Here is a 25432-nt window from a genome sequence, read left to right as displayed (position 1 = left end):
TGGGGAAATGCAGTGTGAACTTTATTTTGTGTCTATTGGTTATTTTTTAAAGGGAAAATCACTTTTTTTTGTTAAGTTTTGCCTCAAAAAAGTATACATAATTGGTTAATTATATTTAGGTGTCTGTGATTGAGATCTAGGCAAACATCCTAGTGTAGAAATCCTGATCTCTTTCGTGTGATTATGTTTCAGTGACATTCGGTATAATAGAAAAGGAAAGCATATCAGCCCCTTGTATGTTTACACAAGGGTTTAAACAGAGTAACTTCCTTGCTTCTTTCTTTTTGGACTCTTCCTTTTTAGGCAATGGGCCGCTGCCTTGCAGTCCCTCTTGGGATTCTGTGGGAATTCCTTAGCTGGTTTACTTGGCAGTTGGTTTTTGAATCCTGAATTATTGTTATTTCAGGGTGTGAGGTTGGGATGGAGAAGGCATTTCATCTTTTTTTCAATGTCTTGTCGAGGCAGTGTCCCGAGTTTGTAAAGTATTATGTGTGGTTGGTGTTATCTTTAATAAGTGGCAAAGGAATTCAGTCTATTTTGCAACATTGCAATTAGTGAAATGACACCACTGGGCAAACATAGTGCAGTGAAGTCTCACTGAAGCTTCCTCTTCATTTTTGTTTAATTCCATTGGATCCTAATTGAGATACAAGCTCTCACGGGCGGTAACAGATTAGTCTGTGATGATAATAATATCCCTGAATAAACATTTTATTATCCGCTTCCATGGTTATACTTAGTATGGTTCAGTTTGTAGTTTATTGGGAATATCCTGTTCTGTCCTGGTTGTTTTCCATGAAGGTCTGAAATCCTATCACAGCTCCACTGTCTGTGCTGGAAGTGCCAAAGCCAAGAGCTTGTCTGGCTAGTAAATTTACAGCGGCTGGAATCTACTCCTCACAAACAGTAGACACATATTTCCCTTTTTAGGGCATGAGAATCTATTACGTAATTTAGGGAGCACCTCGGATCTCTAGCGAACTCGCCTGTGTGGAAGTGGGAGGTGCCGATCCAGAGCGGCATCGGGACCGACCAATCACACGCCCAGGAAGTTGCCTCCTCGCTCGCTGATTGGTCAGAGGGCAGAAAGCTGTGGTTGACGTTTAGGATGCTCTCTGGCTGGGAGTTTTTCACGTTGTCGGTTTCACGGGAGTAGTTGTAGTCTTCATACCGCAGGGGTGAAACTGCCCTGGGACAACAAAAAAAACTAAACTATCGGGAGTATTTGGATTTGTGTAGCGGGAGTTTGGGATTAAAACTACCTTAGGTGGTAGGAGGTTAACTTAATTCTCTCTTAGATAGCGCTATAAAGTTGTCACCATGCCGGTGTTTCACACGAAGACGATAGAAAGTATCCTGGAGCCGGTGGCTCAACAGATCTCCCATCTGGTGATCATGCACGAAGAAGGTGAAGTTGACGGAAAAGCTATCCCAGACCTGACGTCGCCGGTGGCGGCTGTGCAGGCGGCCGTCAGCAACCTTGTTCGTGTGAGTAACTTTGTAAAAATATTGTACTCTGGTAACGCCTGCCTAAACTCTGCGGGTGTTCGAGGCTACCTACCGCTCTTTGTCCCACATAGTCCTAGCTCTGCCTCTATGGTAGCAGAGAAAACATGTATGCATGCTATGAAAGTTTCTTGAAGTTGTTTGACTCGGGGCAAAAGGGCAGTGACGCCCTTTTGCCCCCCTTGAAAAATATGCCCTGCCTCCTCTGTCGCTGACTGCCATATGTCTTGACGTAGGCACTGCTGCAGGTACTGGAGCAGGCTGCAGGGGTTCATGTGTCATTTCTATCAAATGCAGTGCATTTAAAAGAACAGCTGCACTGGTTATCATTGAATAAGAGTGTGAATGGACTTGAAATACGAAAGTGTTGATTTCAGGAACCTCAGTTCATTAAATTCATTAGTAGGTGTTATGTGCACTGCATGTTATTTGTAAACAAAACTTCCAAACAGATCTGAATAGACTAACGTTACGCTGCTGCAGATGCATGCCATAAATATCAATGTTCTGCTTATATGACAAAATGGATATAAATAGCACTATCAAGCCTCCACCAGGGCTGCACAAGTATGTGTCAAAAATGGTTATTTTTGTAGGTGTTATGCTGCATTCTGTGACCCATCAGATTGTGTGACCTGACAGGGAATCTGTGCTGTATTTACTGTGGTCACATGGCGTAATATTTAGATGGGTCATATATTTTGATGGCGTTTTGTAGAGAGAAGTGAAAACTGAAGGTCTGCTGTGAAGACAGAAATCCTCAGCTGTCATAATGTTTTTTCTGTTTTCTGTAGTTGGCTCACCAGCATTAAATAATCTGATTAGTTTTAACGCAGAGTATGCTTCGAAAAGAACATAAAACAATCACTTGTTTTTTGACCCATGGTCGAAAACAACCGAATTCTGAGAGAACCTGGCAAAACTAAAAATGTACCATCCTTGGTAGACATATACTACCTATAATTTTGACTCACTCTTGACGTACTATGGCAATAAGTGCTCATGCATTATCATATCTAGTTGGTGCCCATTATGTTGAATTAAAATGTCTTTGGAGCTATTAGTGATGCATTTCCAGGCTGCCTTTAAAAAAAACCCATTAAATTACATGCACCAGATGCAGCTGTGGTTTCAATTATATTTAGAACCAAGAATGACCTAACCACGGCGGTGTTCCTCAGAGCCACATCGTAGTGATCACGACTACAAATAAGGAAATGACGACGTTATTTCATCAACTTCTTAGCCTGAAACACAAACCAATACGTGGAACTTTTCTTACGAGGGAAGCAGGGAGGTATGGGGTCTGTCAGATATGGCGGCTTTTAAAGAAAAGAAGAGATAGAGGCTGAATTAAGGCAGACCTGGTTCCTGTGTGTTCTCTCCGTCAGCCCTGCATTTGTTGGACGATACATTTGGACAATTGCTCTGGCATTTCCTTTACAGAGGCATTGCCTACTATTAACCTGCAGTTTATTTAGAAGGTTTTATGATCCATAATAACCATTTCCAGCTAGTTGACTTCATTCTATGCTTTTTTGTTATTCCTCTATACCCACTCTCAAATTATAGGCCTGCGCCCCATTGTGTGCGTTATTTATACGTTTACACCCACAAGGCTTCATTCCTCTGAGGGGCTTTAGACGGTGTGTAATGTGTATGTTTGACATCATATGTTGACAGAAGGCCCTCTCTAGCAAATCATATCTCATTAATGCCCTGGATAATAGTTCATAAACACTGTCTAAACTATTTTGTTTGCACATAGAACCTTTTACTTGAACCGATGGTAATAATTCGATATCCAATCATACTTATGGCTTTGTAATTAGATGCAACTACTAATCGTAAAGTGTCATTCAAGATGAACGTACTAGTCTGTCCTTCAAAAGAGTTATAATAATGTGTGATGTTATAATCATCTGTCCTGAGTTGCAAAAAAAATGAATTAATATTGCTTTAAATATAGAAACATTATGTCGTAAATAAGGTGAATTCAGTGCCTGTTGGCGTTTCCCGACACATGAAGAAGTCCTGTGCAACCTCAACTTTCTCGGGGTGAAATGATCCAGGCTTTATGGACGTTCTGAATTGTGATCAGATGTTTCCAAAAGTGGCACGAATGAATGGAAAGGCCTGTAATTATTTCCAGTTGCTGCAGCAACACTATAACATGGACAGTGTTATGATATAATTGAAGTTAAGGATCATTCCCACCAGGCCTGTGAGTCATACGTTGCAAAGATCAAAAGTAAATACACTGTGTGGCTATTGTCTTCTTTGTGGCTGATGAGAATTTAATATTCTCAGGAAGCTTTAATGTTTAACTCTTTCTCTTGTCTCGGTGTCGCCATTTAGCCAACACAAGTCTTTTTGTTTTCATTATCTTGACTCGGTTCAAGTGACATGAAGGGGAAAGGATCGTCCTTGGAAGGGAAAGGGTTACAGATGACATGTTCTAATGGTTGCATCAGGTTACTTTCCATCGCCGGAAAAGGAAGACAGGCTTTTAGGATGCTCTGGAATGCTTGTCTGAGGAGATCTGGTGCACTCAGTGTGACAAATGTGTGTCGACCTTTTTAAATTATTCAATTGAAAGAGCCTAATCTTGTTATTCCAGATGCATGGAGATAAAAGTTCAGCCCCTTCGTAAATGAACCTAGTATTTAAATTGGTCGCATGACCACAAACCATCGGGAGTCAAATACTGGTCGAACCGAGACCCTTCGCTGGAGCTCGGCATCTATCGAGACAATGAGCCAGACCTCAATTAAAGATGAATGTGAGGAATGTGAAGAATTCCCAGCGAGCAGGCATGCATCCCCGCTCAGAAGGGGGTTGAGCTGATCCTTTTGAATGAACAACTTGGATGAAATATCGAATGAGCTTATCAATTAAAAAGCCTCACCTGAGAGAAAAAACCCCCTGTGTTCATATGACCGTTCATATCAGCTTCCTCTTTGTCTTTGACCCATAATGCAGCTTGAAGTTGGTGAATGTCTTCACTAGCACGATGTGGCTAACTGCAGTGAATTAGCTTGTGGATCTGTTAAAGAGTATTGTGAAAGACGTTGTGTTCAATGCTTGTGCAATAACCAAGACTTGTGGTTATTGCAGAAAATTACTTGTGCAACGACGACGTAAGAGAAATATCTAACTTTGTGGATGTGCTCAACCTGCTGAGCTGCATTGAAAGAACCAAATCCAGTGTTTACCCTTTAAATTCATCCAAATCTGGTGGCTAATTATTCATCATCGTGGGGTTTAAGTATCAAGTTCAAGATGTGTTGTCATAATGAAACCATTACATCTAAAACATTCTCAGTAAAATTCCGTTATTCTGTTAAATGATATATTTCGCTGAGAACCTCCCAGCTAAACAGACACATGTTTGTGTTGTATACTAAGTGATTGTGTTATCCTACTGGGGTAAGTGGAAGAACAACATGCATCTCTGTGCATGTTTCTGCTGGGTTGACTGGGTGCATGCTGGGTGCATGTTTCTGCTGGGTTGACTATCCAATCCTGGTGTACTTCATTATATTTATAGCTCCTTTTTATAGCCGTGGGTCGGATAAAGAAAAGAATGCCGGTGATGTCTGGTCCTGGAACCGTAGCCTGGAACGGATGAAGTAGTTCCTGTTTGTAGAGACTCGTAGAGATGCTCCTAATACTTAAAGTTGGCCTCACTTGTAATATTTCACTCGTTCACTCGTGCAGAATATGTTCGCAACACACATGGAGTCCTTTACTTCTCTTCTCAACCTTGAGAGGATTACAGCCGAAAAAACCGGAAAAGCTTTGTCAATACTTAACTATGGTTGGATCAGGATTGGACGAGGCCTTGAACAGTAGTTCCTCTTTAATCCTTTGCAGATGGGGAAACAAATGTGTTCATTAGCTAAAGTGCTTTAAGGCATTCCAAAGAAAACATTTCCTATTACCTGGCTCTCCAGCTTCCTGCAATGTCTCATGGGAAATCATTGCCTGCTGCTCACCAATTGATTCCGTCATCCTGGCAACAACGCAAGGACGACAGAGTCTAATGTTTGCGTAGACCGCACCGACGAGAGATAATCTAGTCCTCACAAGAACAATGCCTTGTTGTGTCATGGATTCACACTTCACCTGTAGTCTTTCATCAGCCAGAGGAAAATTAGTCCGAATAGAAGAACAGAGAGGATGATTTGGTCGGGAAATGCAGGAAGCCGAGGCAGGAAGACCCGGCAGCTGTCGGCCCCACTCGGGGAAACTCCCTCAATCACATGTGTATGACTGCAGACCATGACAAAGGATGCAATGCAGTAGGGTGGTCACTTTTTCCAATATATCAAGTTTGAACGATGACAAACAATGAATATGAAAGCAAACCATCTAGCCATATCCTTAAATATTTAGTAAATATTTTTAAAGTCGTCAAACCTTTATCCAAAGCTTGACGTGACTTCCGTGCCATGCAGCTGCGTCGTGCGGTGTTTGAGAGTAAAGATAACGTGCAAGAAGTATTTATACGAGGCTAAAAATGTACAATTTGTAATATGACGTGCATGTATGGGCTATGAACTTTCCCTGTAGATCAAACCATTACATTTTTGTCCCATGTTTGAATGATGTTTTAGATATTTCAAATACAAAGTGGTGGTTCCAGAATGAACTGAAAGATTTAAATCCATTCAAAGACGATAAATAAGGTCCGGGTCTGTTGAATCACCTGACTGGATGCTAGGATGTGATGTGTCCTCTTCCTCCCCATCCATCTACTTACGCAGTGAAAATAATCCTTCGTTATCTCTGTTCTTTTATCAGTCTTTGTTCCGTTGAAAAATTTGGCAGCTTATGTGTGACTCGTAGCGACTCGCTCTTCTTTTTAAGAGAAGGATCCACACAGACGAGTGCCGCTCCCCGGTAACACTGTACGAGCAGCTAAGCTCCTGTAACAGGAGTCGAGTAGTTGTGATATATATTCTCTCTTGGCTGCAGGGCCACGGCCAAGCAGGCCATTTGATTTGTGTCTTTCATCGCCTCGGACGCCCCGTGTGTAGCTACTTCCTGAACCAAATTAATATACCATGTTGGACACCCCTTGACAGATGCACGATAAAGGCGCTGACCGTCAGTGCGACCTCTTCGCTGCCCCCTCCGAGTCGTCGTCATAAGTTATTTGATACCGCAGAACGCAGCACTTGCTGGTTCCTCGACTATCGATCAAGAGCGGCTAATGGAGTGCTGCGCCATCAAATGTGCGTGAGCGTGTCTCATCAGATTGCAGTACAAGGTCACTTCGAGTGGGAATCAAAGAGTTGCACTTTGAGGAACTAAACCTCATGCAGTTCATTTTGCAGGGCATTGCTAAGGGCAGCGGGGACCATGCTTGACAGAATTCTGCCACCGTAGATCTTTGCGGTCGCCATGACTAACGCAGCATTGTGCTAAAACTACCCAGCATGTGAAAGGCGGGCTGTGTTCTTGGCAGCCTTAAGGCTTTCAGAGTGGCCTTTCTTCTCCCAGCAGAGCGATGGGCTGCTGTCAACAAAGCCGAGTCTGTACTAAAGGAGCAGCCACTTTATCGAGCTACTTCACAACACAGGGTTTTTTTTCCACGCAGCGCTCTTGGATGGTTAAAAAGGAGCTTCAGTGTTTCCTCTCCAGACACGAATGGTAAATGAGACCTGTCACCCAGTAGCGTGGTATGTGACAGCTTGGAAGAAGATGACACTGAATCAGTGAAACGTTTTAAAAAAAGAAGGTGGAAGTGAACAGCTGCCCTTCCGTGAAGTGGTTGATGGAATCTATTCAGGGAGCAGGATATTTGTGTTGTGGTTCGGCCTGTGAGCGTGGGCTCTGATTAAGAATGAGATGTAAACTGGACGGCCTCATGTCATCTTTTCCTCTCCCTCCCTTGTGTTTCCTGTCTTCACTATCAAGCGTCAAACAAAGACATCTGGGAGCTAGAGATGGACGTTTTCACTACCTTCTAACATGTGCAATAAGTGTCAGTAATGTCAAGCATGGTCGGGTCATAAGAACGTCCAAAAATCTGGACAGAGGCTTAAAATAATGAAATAGGTCAGGCAACATGAACTGCTTGACAACAACGGTTATAAACACGGGTCACCGTTCTATTTCTGCAGCAGATTGTTTGGATCGCTGTTTTTGAACTTCAGACAGAAGGAAGAGGCTCCGTGTGGAGGAGGGGAGGGGGGGGGAGGAAGACGGCAACGACCTGTTGCATACAGTATCAAGAGCCTCCACTCGCACGGTGCTTCGGGGAGAATATGACTCGGCACTCGTTAAATGCAGCGTGCACTTAACTTATGATCCTCCACATTGTTGGCCAATGGTGTAGTCTGTCGTCTCTCTTGTGTTCAGTTTAGGTCATGTCTAAACTTGACTTAATCTCATACAAGTCTCGCTGTTGGTTTTTTTTTTTTCAATTCTGTTGTGAGATTACTCATGATTTATCAAACAGGTTTTTCAACACCTTGGAAAAAGTGTCCTCCAACGTCAGTATGCTGTCATTTTGCACCAAGATACTACCTACAAACAGACAAAAGATAGTTGAAGGATTACCACAAAGTACAGGCGTTTTTGCAGCTCCCAATGAAACAAAAGAAAATGGCAAATTGGTTAGAAGCACTGACAACACTGTTGGCTTTTATATTGGACGTCACAAGTCAGGAGAGCGTTTATACTTTCTTAAAGGAGATTACTCTGTTCTCTGGTGTTGGCGAGGGTGTGAGATCTTTGTGGTATCCCCCCCCAATCACTCATGTTGACTACTCTGTCAGTGCCCTCTATCCCTGGTCCGTAGCCCTGCTGCCTTGTAGTTGAACGGGACAGCACCACTTTAGTTGTTGTGGTTGGCTTTTGTTCAGTGCGACTCGTTGGCGGAATGTCAGCGTGGCATATGTACGCTGACACGAGATGGACAGCCTCTGCTAAACTCCGGTTTTAGTTCGGCACAACCTTTGGCCCTAATGTATAACCCCTCAGCGACTCTGAGTCCCTCTGGTCCGGTTGAAAAGGGAGTGAAGAGACGCTGCTCCATTACAGCCTCCACGTCAACCATCTGGAAGGACTCTGCTACTGCCGGACACGTTGATTGGCTCTCTGGGAACGCTCTACAAAGCACCAGGACCATAGCTTACTTTTTTATTATTTCCAGAAGGCCTATTTTGAATAATCAATTAATTATGTAGTCTGTGAAATATCTTTAAATCATGCCAAAACGGTGCCATTTACGATTCCCAGAGCCCAGATAAATTGCTTGTTTTGTCAGCAAAGTTCAGAGAAAAGAAACGTGTTGGAAATGTTATATATTGCTAAATTATGTGTCTGACGGGGATGTAATCACTCATGTGGTCATGTTATTATCCCGCTGTGGGACTAATATAGGATTATCTTATCTTATATATTTATACATGTTATAATAAATCTTTAAAACATTAAAGAAAATCTTTAAGTCTCCCAATTGGGCAGGGATGCAGCTCGTTTTAACCCGGTCAGTGTGAGTCGTTCTCTCTCATCCGTGGCAGCTCGACGGGGGTGAGTTGTGTCTCCCTACAGAGCTGAGGTCATGATGGGGGAGGTGAGTCATTTTGGCATTTGAGGGAGAGGCGACGTTCAGCTGCTTTACACATTATAACTGTGCTGAGGCCCCACCTACCCGCCCCCTCACCAGCTGCCTTGTTGAAATAATTGTTCACTGGAAGAGTAACTGGACATCATTCTAGAGAATAGCATGATTAAAGACAAAAGTCCTATCGGGGGGGAGAGTTGTGGTTTTTACTCATGCACATGACATGCAATCGATGTGTAAAATGCGCCCAAGTTGCATAAAAGCTTGGGTGTAGATCTAAAATTTGAATATAACTGACCTAGCGCAACTGTTCCAACTCTGTAACTTACTGCTCGAGCTTTAGGTGTTGATCCTTATGAGTGATGAACTAGTCATCAGGGCGGAGGCTGGGGTGGCAGTGTTTCCTGTGTGGAGACAGTTTGACTACCCTTGATGCCACCTTTTACTTTCCCACTTTTTAAGGAAGAACATGTAGCGTCTTACCATTAAAAACAAAGTGAGAAGTTAAAGCATGACTTCTTTTATTATGCTATTGTTTGGCTATAACCCAGTAGTTTGCAGTCTCCTTGTCATAACTGGCCTCAATATGAGAAGATAATAGATGAGATGGGGGGCAAAGAAGTTCACCTTTGTGTTTCTATGCTGCTACACCACAGAGTGCATTATCACTCTCATACCATGCCCACTTACTGAAAGCGCTACTTTTCGACCCATGATTGACTCATAGTCACAAGAGCAAATGTGAGCAGTTTAACCCCCCCGTGCACTAATGTAGAGCGGCTGTTGCACTGTTGAATATCTGACAATGACCAGCCAACCAGAAAAGAGGATTTCCCGTGGTGACACTTTACAGTAATTCTCCTCATCTTTCATCAGTATTGTTAGCAGACAATGCTCTGATGAGCCAACCACAGAAATACCATTTGATTAACAAATTAGACACTATAAAAAGCCTGACTTAAATAGAACGTTCTCAGTCAACAGTCTAATTAATATTCTTCAATACTATTCGTGCCGTCAACTGAACAAGGCATGTCTTGGTTGCACGTTGAACCACAATATGCAGCATGTGATCACAGTGTCCTGCAATCAAATCAAAACTAAAAAAGGCAAATGTGTACAAAGAATAATCATGTATCTATCTAAAACTATTACAGTAACTACTGTAGAGGGACACTGTGTGGTGGTGGTGGTTTTAAGAGTTTGATCCCAAGACGTTCTCTCTGGGCTTTCATCTGCTCACCATGTTCACCGGCCGAACAGTGTCCTCCTCTCCCATGACTCTGGACAGCATCTCTTTTGATACTGTAATGGACCAATGACCTGCACAGGGTCATCTTTGACCTTTTTCCCAGTGCATGCTGGGACAGACTCGGGGCTCCTGTGACCCTGAAAAAGATGAAACAAAAAGAGCGAATTCCAAGTGGGTGAAGTCAGTTAGAAACTTACCGGATAACTCAAATTGAGCACCTGCTGTAGAAAACATGTTAACATTAACTCATGCTTATTTTTAATTTGTTGGCGTGAATTATGAAATTTTCATTTTGTGCAAAATGTCTTCTGTTGTGTGTACATTACCTCTTTATTTCTTGTTCCATGAAGTCATAGTTGATTGATTTTCTTCACTCTGTGTTCTCCAGGTGGGGAAAGAGACTGTACAAACCACAGAGGACCAGATCATGAAAAGGGACATGCCGCCAGCTTTTATCAAGTAAGCACAGAAGGACTTCTTTGCAGACATTCAGTTTCATACAGCAACAACCTCCCAAAAATATATTTGGATGAAACAGTTGTCTCTCTACAGTACCTGGAACCCACTGGCCTCTCTCTGGCTCTCTTTCTGTCTTTATCTGTTGCAGTAATGGCTGGTTTGTCCAAGCAAAGGTCAGACACGGCATGTTAAGTGCCTCAGAATTGTGCCCTGGTGTAACAGAAATACTTTTCTGCCTAGGGAGGAGTTCCTCTGCCCTAAAGGAGAATGGCCGCACACTCATACATGCCCTCATAAATAAGAGCCACGGGCTGCTGCTGCTTCTGCTTCTGGTTAAAACATGAAACGCACACAAAAACATTTACATTTTGAGGTAGAAAAGCAGACATGTGCATCAGCCAAATCATTCATTTGTGCTCAGCAGCTGTCTGTCCGTATCACAGTCTTTCATCGATTCTTACATGGGAGACTACAGTCGAGATAGGGAGTGCCAGGACCTGGGAGCCCCCCAAAGGTCAGGGATGAAACGCATTGGCAGGCGCAGGTCGTCAGGCTCAACACATTTGGCGCCTCAAAGTCAGATCGTCACCCTGTCGTCATCCATCAGCACATGTGCTGGAATGCATCTTCTTTACTAAATATAGTGTCTGCCGGGGTCCGGCTAATGCATGGCTGTTTCTCGCTAGTGCACGCTGAAGGACACCTTTGGCTGGCCCTGCAAACACACACCCACACACATTCACACACACACACACGTCAGCCTTGATGTCATGCACATACGTTAGCCTTTATCCTGCAGGAGACTTGCTACTTGCAGAAGAATGGAACCTGAGCTCCTCTTGCTTGGCCCCTCTAAGCGCCTCAAAATGTGGAAAATAGCAAATGATCTCTTGTTACGAAGGCAAAATTTGGCCTGTTGGTAAGAGAGTAAGAGCAGTATACTGTGGAAACTACACCATGTATCGGCCCTTGGCTTGTTGCCTGTTTCTATGTGCAATATGGCTATTATGATACAATGCAGCGGGCATGTATGACGCTGAATCAAAGGGCTGAGCCTGCAGTTTTTTTGTTTTTTTTCCCTGCTCTGGACTTGACTGATTGCATCGCACCCAGGAGGCAACAATCAATCATATATATTTTTGTGGAAACGGGGGTTAAATTGGGCCGGGGCCAGCTAGAGCTCCGCCTCCTGAGGTCCAAATCACATCCTGTGAGAACAAGCGTAACCTTTCTGTCACGAGGTATAGATACTCATGCTGCAGAAGTCAAATTTAAGTCGGTTATGTTTATAAAGCCCAAAAACAAAGGGTCTTACAATCTGCACATCATGTGACGCTCTCCATCCTTAGTCCCTCAACCATTAAAACATTTAGAAGTGCGCTTCATTTTAAAACCGGCCCACAACTTTGCTTCCCGTAACCCACTCACTCAAGAACTCCCTGAAAAATAAATAGTCCTGTCCATTCACTTACGGACTCAGTAGATTTCTTCTGGAGCATCCAGCTGAAAATGACCATTTCTAAGTTTAAGAATGAATCTTCAAGCTCAATTCATTATGCTTGACAACACAGTTTACTCTGTGAAAAGAATGCTTCAATAGTTCCCCAAAATATATCCTCTAAAAATGACTTAAAGTACTAGAAAGCTTCAGATATCTACCAAGTATTGTCTTCATACATGCTGTAGCTTGTGAACAGTATTGATTGAAACACAAACTGCTAATCGCACACACACACACACACACAGCGTAGCACAGGAAGGAAGCTACTGACCATAGTGTTAGGAGAGTATTCTTCAGTTCACGACAATCACTTTTGAGCGGAAATATATTTTTGTAACAGTCAAATCTAATCGGATTAAAATAATTTGATTCCCTGAATTCATTTAAATTAATTAAAAGGATGTAGAAAGTGTACAAAGGACTACCCCTTCCCTAATTTCCAATTGAACCGCTGTATGGAAGACATCTGTGAGTTAGACTCTAACAGCTCTCACATCAGCATTTGGTTAAAATGTCATGGAAAGCACAGAAGAAGGAGGAGTGAAACAGAATCCTGCTTGGACAGCAGTCGGTGTATGTTACGGCGAGCTGAATCCCAAAGCTTCCATCTGTTTTTGCTGTTTCAATGCGTAAAGTCAATCTGGCTTCTGAAGGGGCTTCGTATCACCAGCATGACTTGTTTTGAGCATTTCTTTGTTGTTCTTTATTAGCAGGTATTGAAATGTAGCGTCTTGTGCTTTCCACAGAGTGGAGACTGCGTGCACTAAACTGGTGCAAGCTGCCTCCATGCTGAAAGCCGATCCGTACTCTGTTCCTGCTCGGGATTACCTCATCGATGGCTCTCGGGGCATCCTCTCTGGGACCTCAGACCTGCTCCTGACCTTCGACGAGGCCGAGGTATTCATTCATTCATTCATTCATTCCTAATTTGATTTAACAAATCCGTTAACCAGAACAAATCTGTTTGCTTAACAAAGAATGCAGATTTTGTTACAGAGAGAAATATCAATCGGGTGTCACTGTCTGATATCATCTGTTTTAGCGGTTTAGTGTATTCCACCACACCTCATCCATGTAGTGATATCCTACATTTTGTAGGATGTGGCTGTGCTTCAGCAGCTTCAGAAACATGTGAATTTAATCATGGTTTATTAAGACATCTGACGGTGGAGGAGAATTGATTTCTCTGCCTCTTGTCCTCTGGAGTCCTCGCAGTGCGTTCGTAAAGCATTGGTGCAAAATGGTGACCACTGACATGTGCTTTGACTTGCCTCAGTATAACAATGTCTTCTGTGCTTGGCTGGTTATAAACAGGAACTAGGAAGCAGGGTTTTGTGATAAGCTGATAACAACTGTACAGATACAAAAATGTCACACCACGAATTACAACTCCTGCATGAAAGTCTGCTACACCTCCAAGGAAGCCAAATATGTGCTAAACAAGTCTGCTAGAGTCAAATACAAAACCCAGCCGTGCAAAAAGAAGCGTCAGACACTGTATGTCTGGCAAATTAAGTTGACAAATGGACAGTAGATGGCTAATATAGCTTGTAACTGTGTTAAAAGCTGTATCATTGATTTTCATTGAGCAGAAGCTGAGCTGAAAGGGGCTTTAGTGTCTCTTTAATGGACACTTGAGTGTGACAGAAGCCTGCTGTTACAGGCTCTTCTGGTATAAGGACAGTATCCATTCCTGCATACCCCTTGGGTGCTGTAAGGCTTATAAAGAAGACAGAGAGGTAGATAAATATACCGCACATGTCTGTGCAACTCTATATTTCTTGCACACTTCCTAAATCTTGAACCAGGCAGGAGTATCATCTAGCAGGCCCATCCCGCTTATCCTCTCGGGGATGGAGAGTCAAATAAAAAAAGCTGCATATCAGCTCTCTGGGAGCAGACATCAGGCGTCCCAGTGCTGTGTGCAGCCGTCAGCAGGAGTCATCAGTCAGCGGTGCCATCATGTTTTCCAATGCGGCTCACGGATGGCCCTGTATAGTGGAGTGGTGACTTCAGCAGTCCACATAGAGCTGGACTGAAGCAGGACAAAGAGGCTGGAATGTCAGTAGGCAGCATTATCAGAGTCATTAGAGTGAATGGGAAGAGGGGGGGGGGGCTGCATAATCACTTTTATTTGGGAATGCAACTTTGTTTTTGTCATATCTTGTCATTATTGTAGGTCCGCAAAATAATCCGTGTGTGCAAAGGCATCCTGGAGTACCTGACGGTGGCAGAGGTGGTGGAGTCTATGGAGGACTTGATCACGTACACAAAGAACCTGGGACCAGGTCAGTCTTGATCTTCTTCTCAAGTTAAATGTATAATCTGAATCTGAAAATGAACTAGTAACCCCAACTGTCAGATGCTTCATTCGAATACCTCAATAGAAGCTTTGAATGTAAAAGATAATTCCATTTGTATGCTACTTGAGTAAGTGTACTTAGTTCCTTTCCACCTCTGGTTTGTCGCCTGTGCTCAGGCATGACAAAGATGGCAAAGATGATAGACGAGCGCCAGCAGGAGCTGACCCATCAGGAGCACCGCGTGATGTTGGTCAACTCCATGAACACAGTCAAAGAGCTGCTGCCCATCCTCATCTCAGGTATTCACACAATTCCTACACATTGCTTTTTATTTTTATATAAAGCAAATACACTAGCCCGCATGTATTCTAGTGCAGTATTCATCCGTTTAACTATTGTCTTGTTCATGGTGAGTTGGTGTTTTTATATTTCAGGTATCAAAATCTTTGTGACAACCAAGACATCTGGCAGCCAGGGCGTGGAGGAGTCCTTGAAGAACCGTAACTTCACTTTTGAGAAGATGAGCGCCGAGATAAACGAAATCATCAGAGTGCTGCAGCTGACGTCCTGGGACGAGGACGCCTGGGCCAACAAGGTATGCAAAAATAACTTGTAAACTTTTACCTTTGACTGTCTATGGCCATCAAAGTCACATGCGCACACTGTTATTATAAATGCATACGAGGAACTAGAGACCACTTTGCTCTTTGACTTTGTTTTTGTGCATCCTTTATGGAGCCCAACTGGAGGTTTGTATGAGCAAAGATTTAGTTTCGTCTGCTTCCCACTGTGCTCTCACACACCCCCAGAATGCCTTTGGCACGAGGCTGCAGACTGGAGAGAATATAAAGTGATCTTCTTCTCATTTGGTGTGTTTCTTGCACTTTGTTTCATCAGGGTGATGTTATTTCAAGGTTGATTAATTAAAGTAGTGATGCTTTACCTTTCTCTCTGTCGCTAAGTAGCTGGTTAATCGTTTTTGGCTCTTTCATGTTTCTCTGCTCTGCACGTTCTGCTTCTTTCGTGTCCCAACGCTCTCCGAAAATGGCTCTCTACTGTGGCTCACTTTCTTCCTTGTTGACACTTTCTTTCTGTTGCTCTCAGTTGGTATGTCCAGTTCAACATCTGTATTTATGTGGTTCTTCCTTTCTTTCGACCGTTTCTTTCTCCCTTCACCCCCTGTAGAAGGTAAGCCCTTGCCTCTCTCGCAGCAGCATGTCTGACAGATGTGTGTGCCGTCTTGTGCTGTGTGGTGCCGTTGTGTGCTCATCAGTAGTCGGGTTAAACTGTTGACTACATGTTGATGGAGTAAATTAGCAGTTTGAATTCATCGGACTGCTAATGGAATGTTGTTTTTAGTGTTAAGCAGGTTGAATAGCTGAAAGGTTGATCTATGCAGTATTTTCCTCTTCCTCTTTTTGGATTTGTTTTGCTTCATGACATGCCATTGTGTCAACATCTGCGTGTCCTCCTCCTGTGTCAATTAAACCTCCCTGTATGCATGTCCTCAACCTGTCTGATTATCGATTGACCTTACTCATCCTGTATTGATTGGGGTGTCATTAATGAGAACTCCCTCAGCATTTTTCCTGATCCGTACTTGCGTTTAACAGCATTGGGAGGAGAGCACATAGAAATACTGAGATATGGCCTTGTTTGCTCACAAATCATATTTTCATGAACACCCTCACTTTACATAATCAGGATTACTAATGCAGTGAACCACACCGTGAGTATTTTTTAAGTAGCCTAATACTGTTCTCTGTTTGATTATAGGCTGTAATGAATGTGTGTTTGCATTTAGGAGTCTTTCACTTTACTTCTTCACTCACACACACATGTGGTACAGAAGAGCAGCTGCACAAGTTTGAACAGTGAACTAATACACCCCCGCAGCTCTGGTGACATCACGTCACACCTTGATACTTCCTGTTTTTTTCCCACCCTTGTTCTGCTGCGTTACTCCACACTCTCAGTTATTCAAACAAACATGCTTATTGTTTTATTTTTATTTGGACAAAGAGATACAAGCAGCAGAGGTTTGTTCTTAATCTGCTTAATTTGCTACGAAACTCTTGCTGAACTCTTTGATGAAGACACACGCCGCGTTATGAAGGATAGTAACGTGTGATTTTTCTGAATTTCTATTGTTGTACCATGAGAAATAAGCTCACTCATTCATCCGCTGCTCCGTGTCCTACAGGACTCCGCTTTGTTTCGCATTGACTTCGGCAATGAGTGGACTCATTGCCGAAGTCAGCCGCTGCTGGACAGATTGTTGTATTTCCATCTGCTCTGATTGAGATACAATGGAAAGTCGTTTGGCTTTTATAACATGACACGCTCATTATTGACTAAGTGAAGGAAATATGGAAACGGCATGTGCTCCGTGGTTGTGCCTGACGGATGCTAGCGATGCAGCACATGGACTTTACTGTGTGTTTCTTTTACTGGAACAACTAAACAGTCGGGTTTGATCAAAACGATGACGGTAGCCTGGACCTTTTTTCACCATCATTTAACTTGTTAAGGAAAAACTGTATGAGCAGAAATACACTCTAGGTTATGTTATTATATTACAACACATGTTAACCTCATTCACACAGACTATACTATTTACAGGAATATTGACTGGGAATTAAAATGAGATTCCAGTGTCTAATAATCAGCTCATGATTTATAGAGAGCGCGTGTATTCATGGAATGACTAAGGGCATTGATCAACTCCTTTTTTTAAGTTTTCTTTGGTTGCATTGATTCCCTTTTTAAGATATTCATGTATTCTGTGTTTCAAACCCAAAGGACACAGAGGCCATGAAGAGGGCTCTGGGGCTTATCGACTCAAAGATCGCTCAGGCTAAGAACTGGCTGAGGGATCCAAACGCTCAACCAGGTAACAAACAGCTATGCCCTTTTCCTTTAAACTATTCATTCTGACGCTAATTATGTGCTAAGGCTGATAATCTAGCTGGTGACGTTATTGACGTGTCTGACTTTGCGTTGTGCTTCTAGGGGATGCAGGCGAGCACGCCATCCGCCAGATCCTCGATGAAGCTGGGAAAGTTGGTGAACTGTGTGCCGGGAAGGAGCGCAGAGATATCCTGGGCACGGCCAAGACCCTGGGCCAGATGACTGACCAAGTGTCTGAGATGAGGGCCAGGTACACTGTACACCATGAAAGGCATTGCTTTGAGCGTCTGTGTCACAACTATGGCGAGAAATTGTCCCTCATATTTCACGTGGTTTATTTCATTCTCGTTGGGTCCTGTTACCGTTTGAATCCCTTATCAAAAAATTGGATATTTTTATTGATAAATGCTCCTTTTACACAGTAGTTTCATTTTCCACCCTTAAAGGGATTATGAGAGGGGATTACAGTGTGTAAGAGTGGAAGTGATATCCTTCTGATATGAAATGTGATTGTCACCAGGGACCCTGAGTCACGCTTGATTAAACGCAGCTGTGTGGTATTAATCCATAATCTACTTTAACCCCTGGCTGAGTTTCTCTGCTGAAAACTGAGAGGTGGCTATGAGCCTTGTCTGGTAAAAGAGGCATTAGGTTAGGAAACGTTATTCCTAAACAGGGGGACCATAAAGGCTTAAGAATTTGAATAAACAAAGAAGTGTGTGGCCTTTTAAAGGCTGCAGTTCATGGTATCCATATGTTTTTCTCTGTCCACCCCAGAGGTCACGGGGCGTCGCCGGCCGCCATGCAGAAGGCGCAGCAGGTTTCCCAGGGGCTCGACGTGCTAACTGGCAAGGTGGAACATGCTGCTCGCAAGCTGGAGGCCATGACTAACTCCAAGCAGGCTATCGCCAAAAGGATCGATGCTGCACAGGTGAGTCATTAAACCCTGTTTGCCTTACAAAACATGGATTCCAACCTGGAAATTGGAAGTCTTTGATGGTGTCTCCTGCACCCTGCAGAACTGGCTGGCTGACCCTAACAGCGGGCCAGAGGGAGAAGAGAACGTCAAAGCCCTGCTTCTGGAGGCCAAAAAGATCGCAGACATGTGTGAGGACCCGAAAGAAAGAGATGACATCTTGCGCTCTATTGGAGAGATCGTTGCCATGACTAACAAACTGTCTGATCTCAGAAGACAGTAAGTTCCTGACTTTTGGAAATATGCATCATTTTATGCTGGGTTTGTTTTTTTAGAGTTGGATCTGAAGTTTTTTTGCCCCTTCTTTCTAACTCCACCGTTCTGCTTTATTCCAGTTGTTCAGATGCTTTAATTCAAGTATTGTTTTTACATATGCAGCATTCAGTGTGGGGGGGGGGGGTTGGAAGTGATTATCTACCCACAGATCAGTGAGGTATTTTATCTCTTCCGTTTTCCTCATAAGAATTTTCTATTATTCCTGTGGGAGGACAGATTTATTACTACAATTTGACAGTAAGTGTTCTCATTCCACTTTTAGAAGTGGAATGGAATATTTTTTATATTTTTTTTTTTAGTTTTTGTTCTGCACCAGGAATTATAAAAACCACTAATTTTACTGCATATTAAGCTGATGTACTCCCGATTTGGGCTAAAATGGCAGGGTGAAAGCACTCTTTGTCAAACTGATTGATAACTCTTTGCTCTCTAACTGTAGCTGGCCATTTACAGGCCTCATTTCAGCCATATCTTTATGATAAAGCACCACCTAAGACCCTTTTTGCTGTTTTTAATTCCTTATAGGGGTAAAGGTGACACTCCTGAAGCCAGAGCTTTGGCTAAACAGATCGCAACAGCTCTGCAGAACCTGCAGTCCAAGACCAACAAAGCTGTGGCCAACAGCAGGCCTGCAAAGGCGGCTGTTCACTTGGAAGGAAAGATTGAGCAAGCGCAGCGCTGGATCGACAATCCCACCATAGATGACAGCGGTGTGGGTGAGTCTGACTCCCATCCTCCCCAACTTCCTTGTCTCTCTATCTTTCTCTCACATTCCTTCCACTGCCCCGGTGGTTAAAGAGCAGACCAGACACTTGTACATGTCGCTCTCTACTGTAGTCGACATTCCACAATACAACATTGTCCTTATTTATTTACTTTTGGCTCCTCTCCTCTCAAACCTGAACATCGTCTTATGTTTACAATGAAGCTGTAGGCTGCCTGCTCTAAGATTGATTGGTTCTTACATTATGAATGAGGCAACGCTTGCATATAAGGAGCCACATGAAACAATACAGAAGCAGCCATGGCCTTCTTTTTCCTCTAGCATTGATACAAGCAGTAAAATACCAAAACTACCCAGCATTCAATAGGCAGCTATTTGCAGGAAGTGACCAAATTCAACGCTGTTCTTAAAAAGTACACTTTACAGTTAATTAGTGCTGAAATATTTTACAATTTTGTTGTTTCATTTGTCATTTATCAATCAAAAACTTTCTCTGATGAGGATTTGCCTCTTTTCTCTTTTATGTCATTATAAATTGAGTATCTTCGGATGTTGGTTTTGGGCTATTGGGTGCACAAAACAAGCTTTTTGACACTGTGGGAAAGTGATTGCCATTTATTTCGACATTTTGTTGATAATTTGTCTCTTAAGTACACAAGTGTGTTGGTGTTAATGGACCAGAATGTAACAGAATGTTAATTAGCAGTAAAGGGAAATGTTGTTTTTTGTGAATCTCTATGTTAATATGTTTGTCTGTGTGTGTGTGTTTGTCTGTGTGTGTGTGTTTAGGCCAGGCAGCCATCCGTGGGCTGGTGGCTGAGGGCCGCAGGCTGGGCAACGCTCTGCCAGGGCCATACAGGCAGGAGCTGCTGGGTAAGTGTGAGCGGGTGGAGCAGCTCATGGCCCAGCTGGCCGACCTGGCCGCCCGCGGTGAAGGGGAGTCCCCTCAGGCACGAGCTGTTGCTCAGCAGCTCCAGGAAGCTTTGAAAGTAAGACGGCTCCCACTCAACAGTCCTTCTCATTCAGACCTGTAGCTTCACTGTGATAGATCAGGATTTATACAGAGAAACAACCCCCTCTGCTGGTCACTAGTGGTGGAAGAAAGTACAAGTAGCAGACCATAATGGAAAAATACTCCACTAAAAGTCCAGGATAGTACTAGTAATAATCTGGGAAATAATGAAAATCTCTGATCTACAATTTTGTGGTATTCATTCTTTCAGATGAGTTGAAACATTACAAGCCAGACTGACAAACGTCTCTAAAACTCTTAAAATACTGAAATTCTGAAACAGGTTTTCCATGGTTGCCCAAAAGACTGCATTTTGTAGAGGCTATATTTTAAGTTTATGTTGTCCAAACTGAATGTAAGCTCTAAATCGGCAAGTTAGTTAATTAAATATAAAGTATAATAATCTCACTGAAAGAATAACTTCCTCAAAGATGAAAGTAAAACCTCAATACTGTGCTTTCATACGAGGCTCACTTACTTCAGAGGGTATTGAAGCTCATTACGAAGTTGTATTTTTGTAATCTACAACATCAGCTATTTATTTGGATAATGTCTAGCGAGCCACCGTGGGTGCGGTTGTAACGTCTGTTTGTCTTCCCCGCAGGACCTAAAAGGGAAGATGCAAGAGGCGATGACTCAAGAGGTGTCAGACATCTTCAGTGACACCACCACCCCCATCAAGCTACTGGCAGTGGCTGCCACCGCCCCTCTGGACTCCCCCAACAGAGATGAGGTCAGCGGTACAGTCTCTCTGCTCCTCGCTGTTATCTCATTGCAATGAGCCTCCCTGCAGTGCTGTTATTATGTTCATGGGCATGGTGTTGCGTTATTTCCAACGACCCTTTTCGGATAATTGTTTTATTTGATCATGTGTAGGTCTTTGACGAACGGGCTGCCAACTTTCAGAACCACGCCAATAAGCTTGGCACCACAGCAGAGAAGGCTGCTGCTGTGGGTACTGCCAACAAAAGCACAGTGGAGGGAATCCAGGCTGCTGTCAAGTCAACGAGAGACTTGACACCACAAGTATGTAACAGTTTAGTGTTTATATCTGTTTCCACCACTCTCCATCACGCGTTACAAAGCGTACGTGTTTCTCGCTTCACGAGCCAAGTCTATAGCGGTTGTCGTTGGACTGACAATTAACGGCTGGGAATATTTTGTAGGTGGTATCTGCTGCTCGTATTCTGCTGAGAAACCCCGGCAATCAAGCTGCATACGAACATTTTGAAACCATGAAGAATCAGTGGATTGACAATGTGGAGAAAATGACAGGTGATAAAGATGCTGTAAATCCCCTGATTGCAGGTGATCCGTATGTCGTACCTCATTGTGTGGTTCCTTATATTAACATGTTATGGATGTTCAGGTTTGGTGGACGAGGCCATCGATACCAAGTCCTTGCTGGATGCCTCGGAAGACGCCATCAAGAAGGACCTGGAAAAGTGCCGTTTGGCCATGGCCAACCACCAGCCTCAGATGCTGGTTGCCGGCGCCACCAGCATCGCCCGCAGAGCCAACCGTATCCTCCTGGTGGCGAAGCGAGAGGTGGAGAACTCCGAGGATCCTAAATTCAGGGAGATGGTGAAGGCTGCGTCTGATCAACTGAGCCAGACGATTTCTCCTATGGTGATGGACGCTAAAGCGGTGGCTGGAAATATCCACGATCCAAGTAAGTTGATGTTGATCACCGGTTTTAGGATGATGTCTTGCATGTGTGTGGAACCTGCTGATTAGCGAGTTTGTTTTGCGTTTGCCAGGTCTGCAGAAGGGCTTTCTGGACTCAGGTTATAATATTCTTGGTGCTGTGGCAAAGGTCAGGGAGGCCTTCCAGCCCCAAGAGCCAGACTTCCCACCACCTCCTCCAGAACTGGAGCAGCTTAGTGTAAGCCCTCGGATAAGCACAAACGTTTAATTTGGCAAACCACCTGAAGCTGATTTGGTTTCATTTTTTTCACTGTCGAACCATAATTACTTTAACTTGTCCTTGTAGCTTAACGATGAGGCAGCACCACCTAAACCTCCTCTTCCTGAGGGTGAGGTTCCTCCCCCCAGGCCTCCTCCCCCAGAGGAGAAAGACGAGGAGTTCCCTGAGCAGACCGGTGATATGGTCAACGAGCCCATGATGGTAGCTGCCAGGCAGCTCCACGATGAAGCCCGCAAATGGTCCAGTAAAGTACGTGGACACTGTAAATGGATTAATGGACTTTTACGCTGGAATCATACACTTTCAGATTGATCATGTTCCTGTCGTACCTCACAGGGAAATGACATCATTGGCGCTGCCAAACGAATGGCCTTGCTCATGGCTGAGATGTCCCGTCTGGTGCGTGGACAAGGCGGCGGAAACAAGCGCGCCCTCATCCAATGCGCCAAGGACATCGCTAAGGCTTCTGATGAAGTCACCCGGCTGGCCAAGGAGGTGGCCAAGCAGTGCACCGACAAGCGTATCCGGACCAACCTGCTTCAGGTCAGTTCCGTCGTCTTTATCGGAGGGTTGTGCAGTGGATTTTTCCTCTGTGGAAGACTATGCTTTCTTTGTTTTGCTTGGCCTCGCATGACTTTCTGACCTCGTTTCAGGTGTGCGAGCGCATTCCTACCATCAGCACTCAGCTCAAAATCCTGTCCACAGTCAAGGCCACCATGTTGGGTCGTACCAACATCAGTGAAGAGGAGTCAGAGCAGGTGAGAGGGGTCTTTATTAAGAGTGTCTTAGTTTTCCTATAACAGCCTTTTGGAAGCAGATCTTTGCAGCCCTCATCACTGTATCTTAATTTGTTCTTCGGCAGGCTACCGAGATGTTGGTGCACAATGCTCAGAACCTGATGCAGTCTGTGAAGGAGACCGTCAGGGAGGCTGAGGCAGCTTCCATTAAGATCCGTACAGATGCCGGTTTCACCCTGCACTGGATCAGAAAGACCCCCTGGTACCAGTAAGAGAATGGCCACTGTTCCTGTGCTTGATGCTGGTTCTCTCCAGCTGTCCAGGAGGACATTGAATGGACAGATAGATACTTTATCAGAGCTATGATATCAGGGCCCGTCACACTCATACGGGTGAACCTTCTCTTTTAGTCCCATATCCTGTCTGTAACAGTTGCTGTTCTGGTAGAACGTAGACATTGGGACTGTCATTGCGAGTTATGGGTTAGATTCTTACCGGGGATGTCTTTTTTTTTTTTTTTTTTTCTAAAGTGTGTAAAGAATTTGTTTTAAAGCTTATTTTGACAAATCGCAGGAACATATACTGTATGTTTTAAATAGAGGTTGGATTACATATTATGCAAGTTTTTTTTTTTTTTTGTTTTTTTTGCCCTCTTCTAGACACAAACCTTACGTTAAATTTAAATAACTAGATTTTCTCAAGAGACATTTTTATATCTTTGTACTGATAATTGTATTATGATCTTGCATTCATCTTTGCTAGGATAAGCACATGAACTTGAGGAGTTATTACAAGTACATTATAGGCCGACGCTTAGCAAACACAAAACATATTCAGTGGTGTTATGCCATGTTTACACTATTCTGTATGATCACAAGTGAAAGCGAAACACTGTTAATTATTTTCCATATTGTAATGCGATTGTAGCATTCTTTATTTTCTTAAAAGTCCTGCCAAAGACATTCTGCCATAATCTTTGAAAGTGTAGTTGTCTTTCTTTGGTCAGCAATATCATTTTGCTACTCAAAAGAATAACTTAAATTTCTGCCAACAGCAGCTTAAGATAAAAAAAAAGGGCTTGAACTCGACTCATTCAACTCTTTCTGGATAGGTTCAATGATACGGTATGAGGCCTTATAGCCAAAATAATTACACAAGCCCAAGCTTAAGCTAACAAAGCTTAGCTTTCTATAGAGATGCTTGCCTTGTCTGCTGTTCTTTTTTTCTTCTTCTCACAGTTGTACGTCTCATGTTGTCTTGTGCACAATCATTTATTTGTGATATATGAATTGCACACTTCTCGTAGGTAGCCAAGGGAATGACAAGAGTTTAGATATGAAGCACAGTGTCGGCTGCCGCTGGTGAAATCTTCACATTTGTCTCAACACACTACTACACATAACTGGCCACTATCTGTGGCTCCTGTAGTAGATATTTTTGAAAAATGTCTGAAGACCGTTGGTGTGAATGTGTCTTTTTATAAAGTATCTAATACCAACAGATGTGCCTTGTGAAAGAAACTCTATTTGCAATTGATACGTTCTCATTTACAGATGTTTTGTATCATTTATACAAGGTATATGATGGGGTTGATTTCTTCAAAACACTTGTACATGATTCTTCTATAAAGTTTCACTTCATGACTTTTACTTCAAGTCAAATTATGCTCTATGCAAAACCCGGGAAAGTTTGTTTGAAAATAAGATATCAAAATTATGCAACTTGGTTGGGTTTAAATGGGCCTAAACAACATCTTGCTGAGTCATTGTTCACAATTTTGTAATAAAGCATTTTATAGCACTTTGAGGTGTGTTTGCTCTATGATTTATGTTCTTCTCATATATGCGTACCAGTGTCTTTATTGTAAGGAAGTAAAAGCTTTTTTTCGACATTGATTGTCCCATTATCTTTTATAATCATGTTCCCGTGGGTTAGCACTTGTGTGAATGTCAAGACCCGCTTTTTATGTAAGGGAACATATCTACAAGCAGAAATCTGCTAAAAATGACAATGAATTCATTCATTTTTGCCTTTTGCTGGCTATTTTAGCATTGACATATCTTTGGACAACAAACACGGGGAGAGAAGAGGATATGAATGTAAACAAAGTCCTGGGCTTGGATAACTGTAGTTCATTTTACCACTGGGACACCGAGGCATTTCACTGATCTTAACTTAATCTTAAATAAATGAAACCCCTGTGACCTGAATTTGCATAATGCCATATGCCGATGTGATTTGTATGCTGTTAATGTGCCACTAATGTCTCG

The 25432-nt window shown here is 43.1% G+C and overlaps 1 protein-coding gene across 2 annotated transcripts; it reads left to right on the top strand.

Moving 5' to 3' along the window:
• Window positions 1-1131: 1131 nt before the first annotated feature.
• On the top strand, window positions 1132-24968 carry LOC116381391 (vinculin). 2 transcript variants are annotated; one of them, XM_031843515.1, is made up of 21 exons: window positions 1132-1488; window positions 10726-10796; window positions 13044-13194; window positions 14477-14585; window positions 14777-14899; window positions 15035-15195; window positions 17403-17493; window positions 17613-17760; window positions 18288-18441; window positions 18530-18705; window positions 19288-19478; window positions 20276-20475; window positions 21103-21231; window positions 21375-21524; window positions 21665-21773; window positions 21868-22170; window positions 22259-22383; window positions 22492-22674; window positions 22762-22968; window positions 23079-23183; window positions 23288-24968. In XM_031843515.1, exons 1-21 carry the CDS (start codon window positions 1321-1323, stop codon window positions 23432-23434), a joined length of 3201 nt encoding a protein of 1066 aa, XP_031699375.1. In that variant the 5' UTR covers window positions 1132-1320; the 3' UTR covers window positions 23435-24968. The 2 variants fall into 2 exon arrangements, with proteins under 2 accessions (XP_031699375.1, XP_031699373.1); XM_031843513.1 differs by having other exon boundaries at window positions 17400-17493.
• The last annotated feature ends 464 nt before the right edge of the window (window positions 24969-25432 follow it).

The sequence above is a fragment of the Anarrhichthys ocellatus genome, unplaced genomic scaffold (assembly GCF_004355925.1).
Source record: "Anarrhichthys ocellatus isolate YVR2014 unplaced genomic scaffold, GSC_Weel_1.0 scaffold4, whole genome shotgun sequence".
In the NCBI taxonomy this organism is placed as follows: Eukaryota; Metazoa; Chordata; class Actinopteri; order Perciformes; family Anarhichadidae; genus Anarrhichthys; species Anarrhichthys ocellatus.
This window is presented reverse-complemented; position numbering and strand designations above follow the sequence as displayed.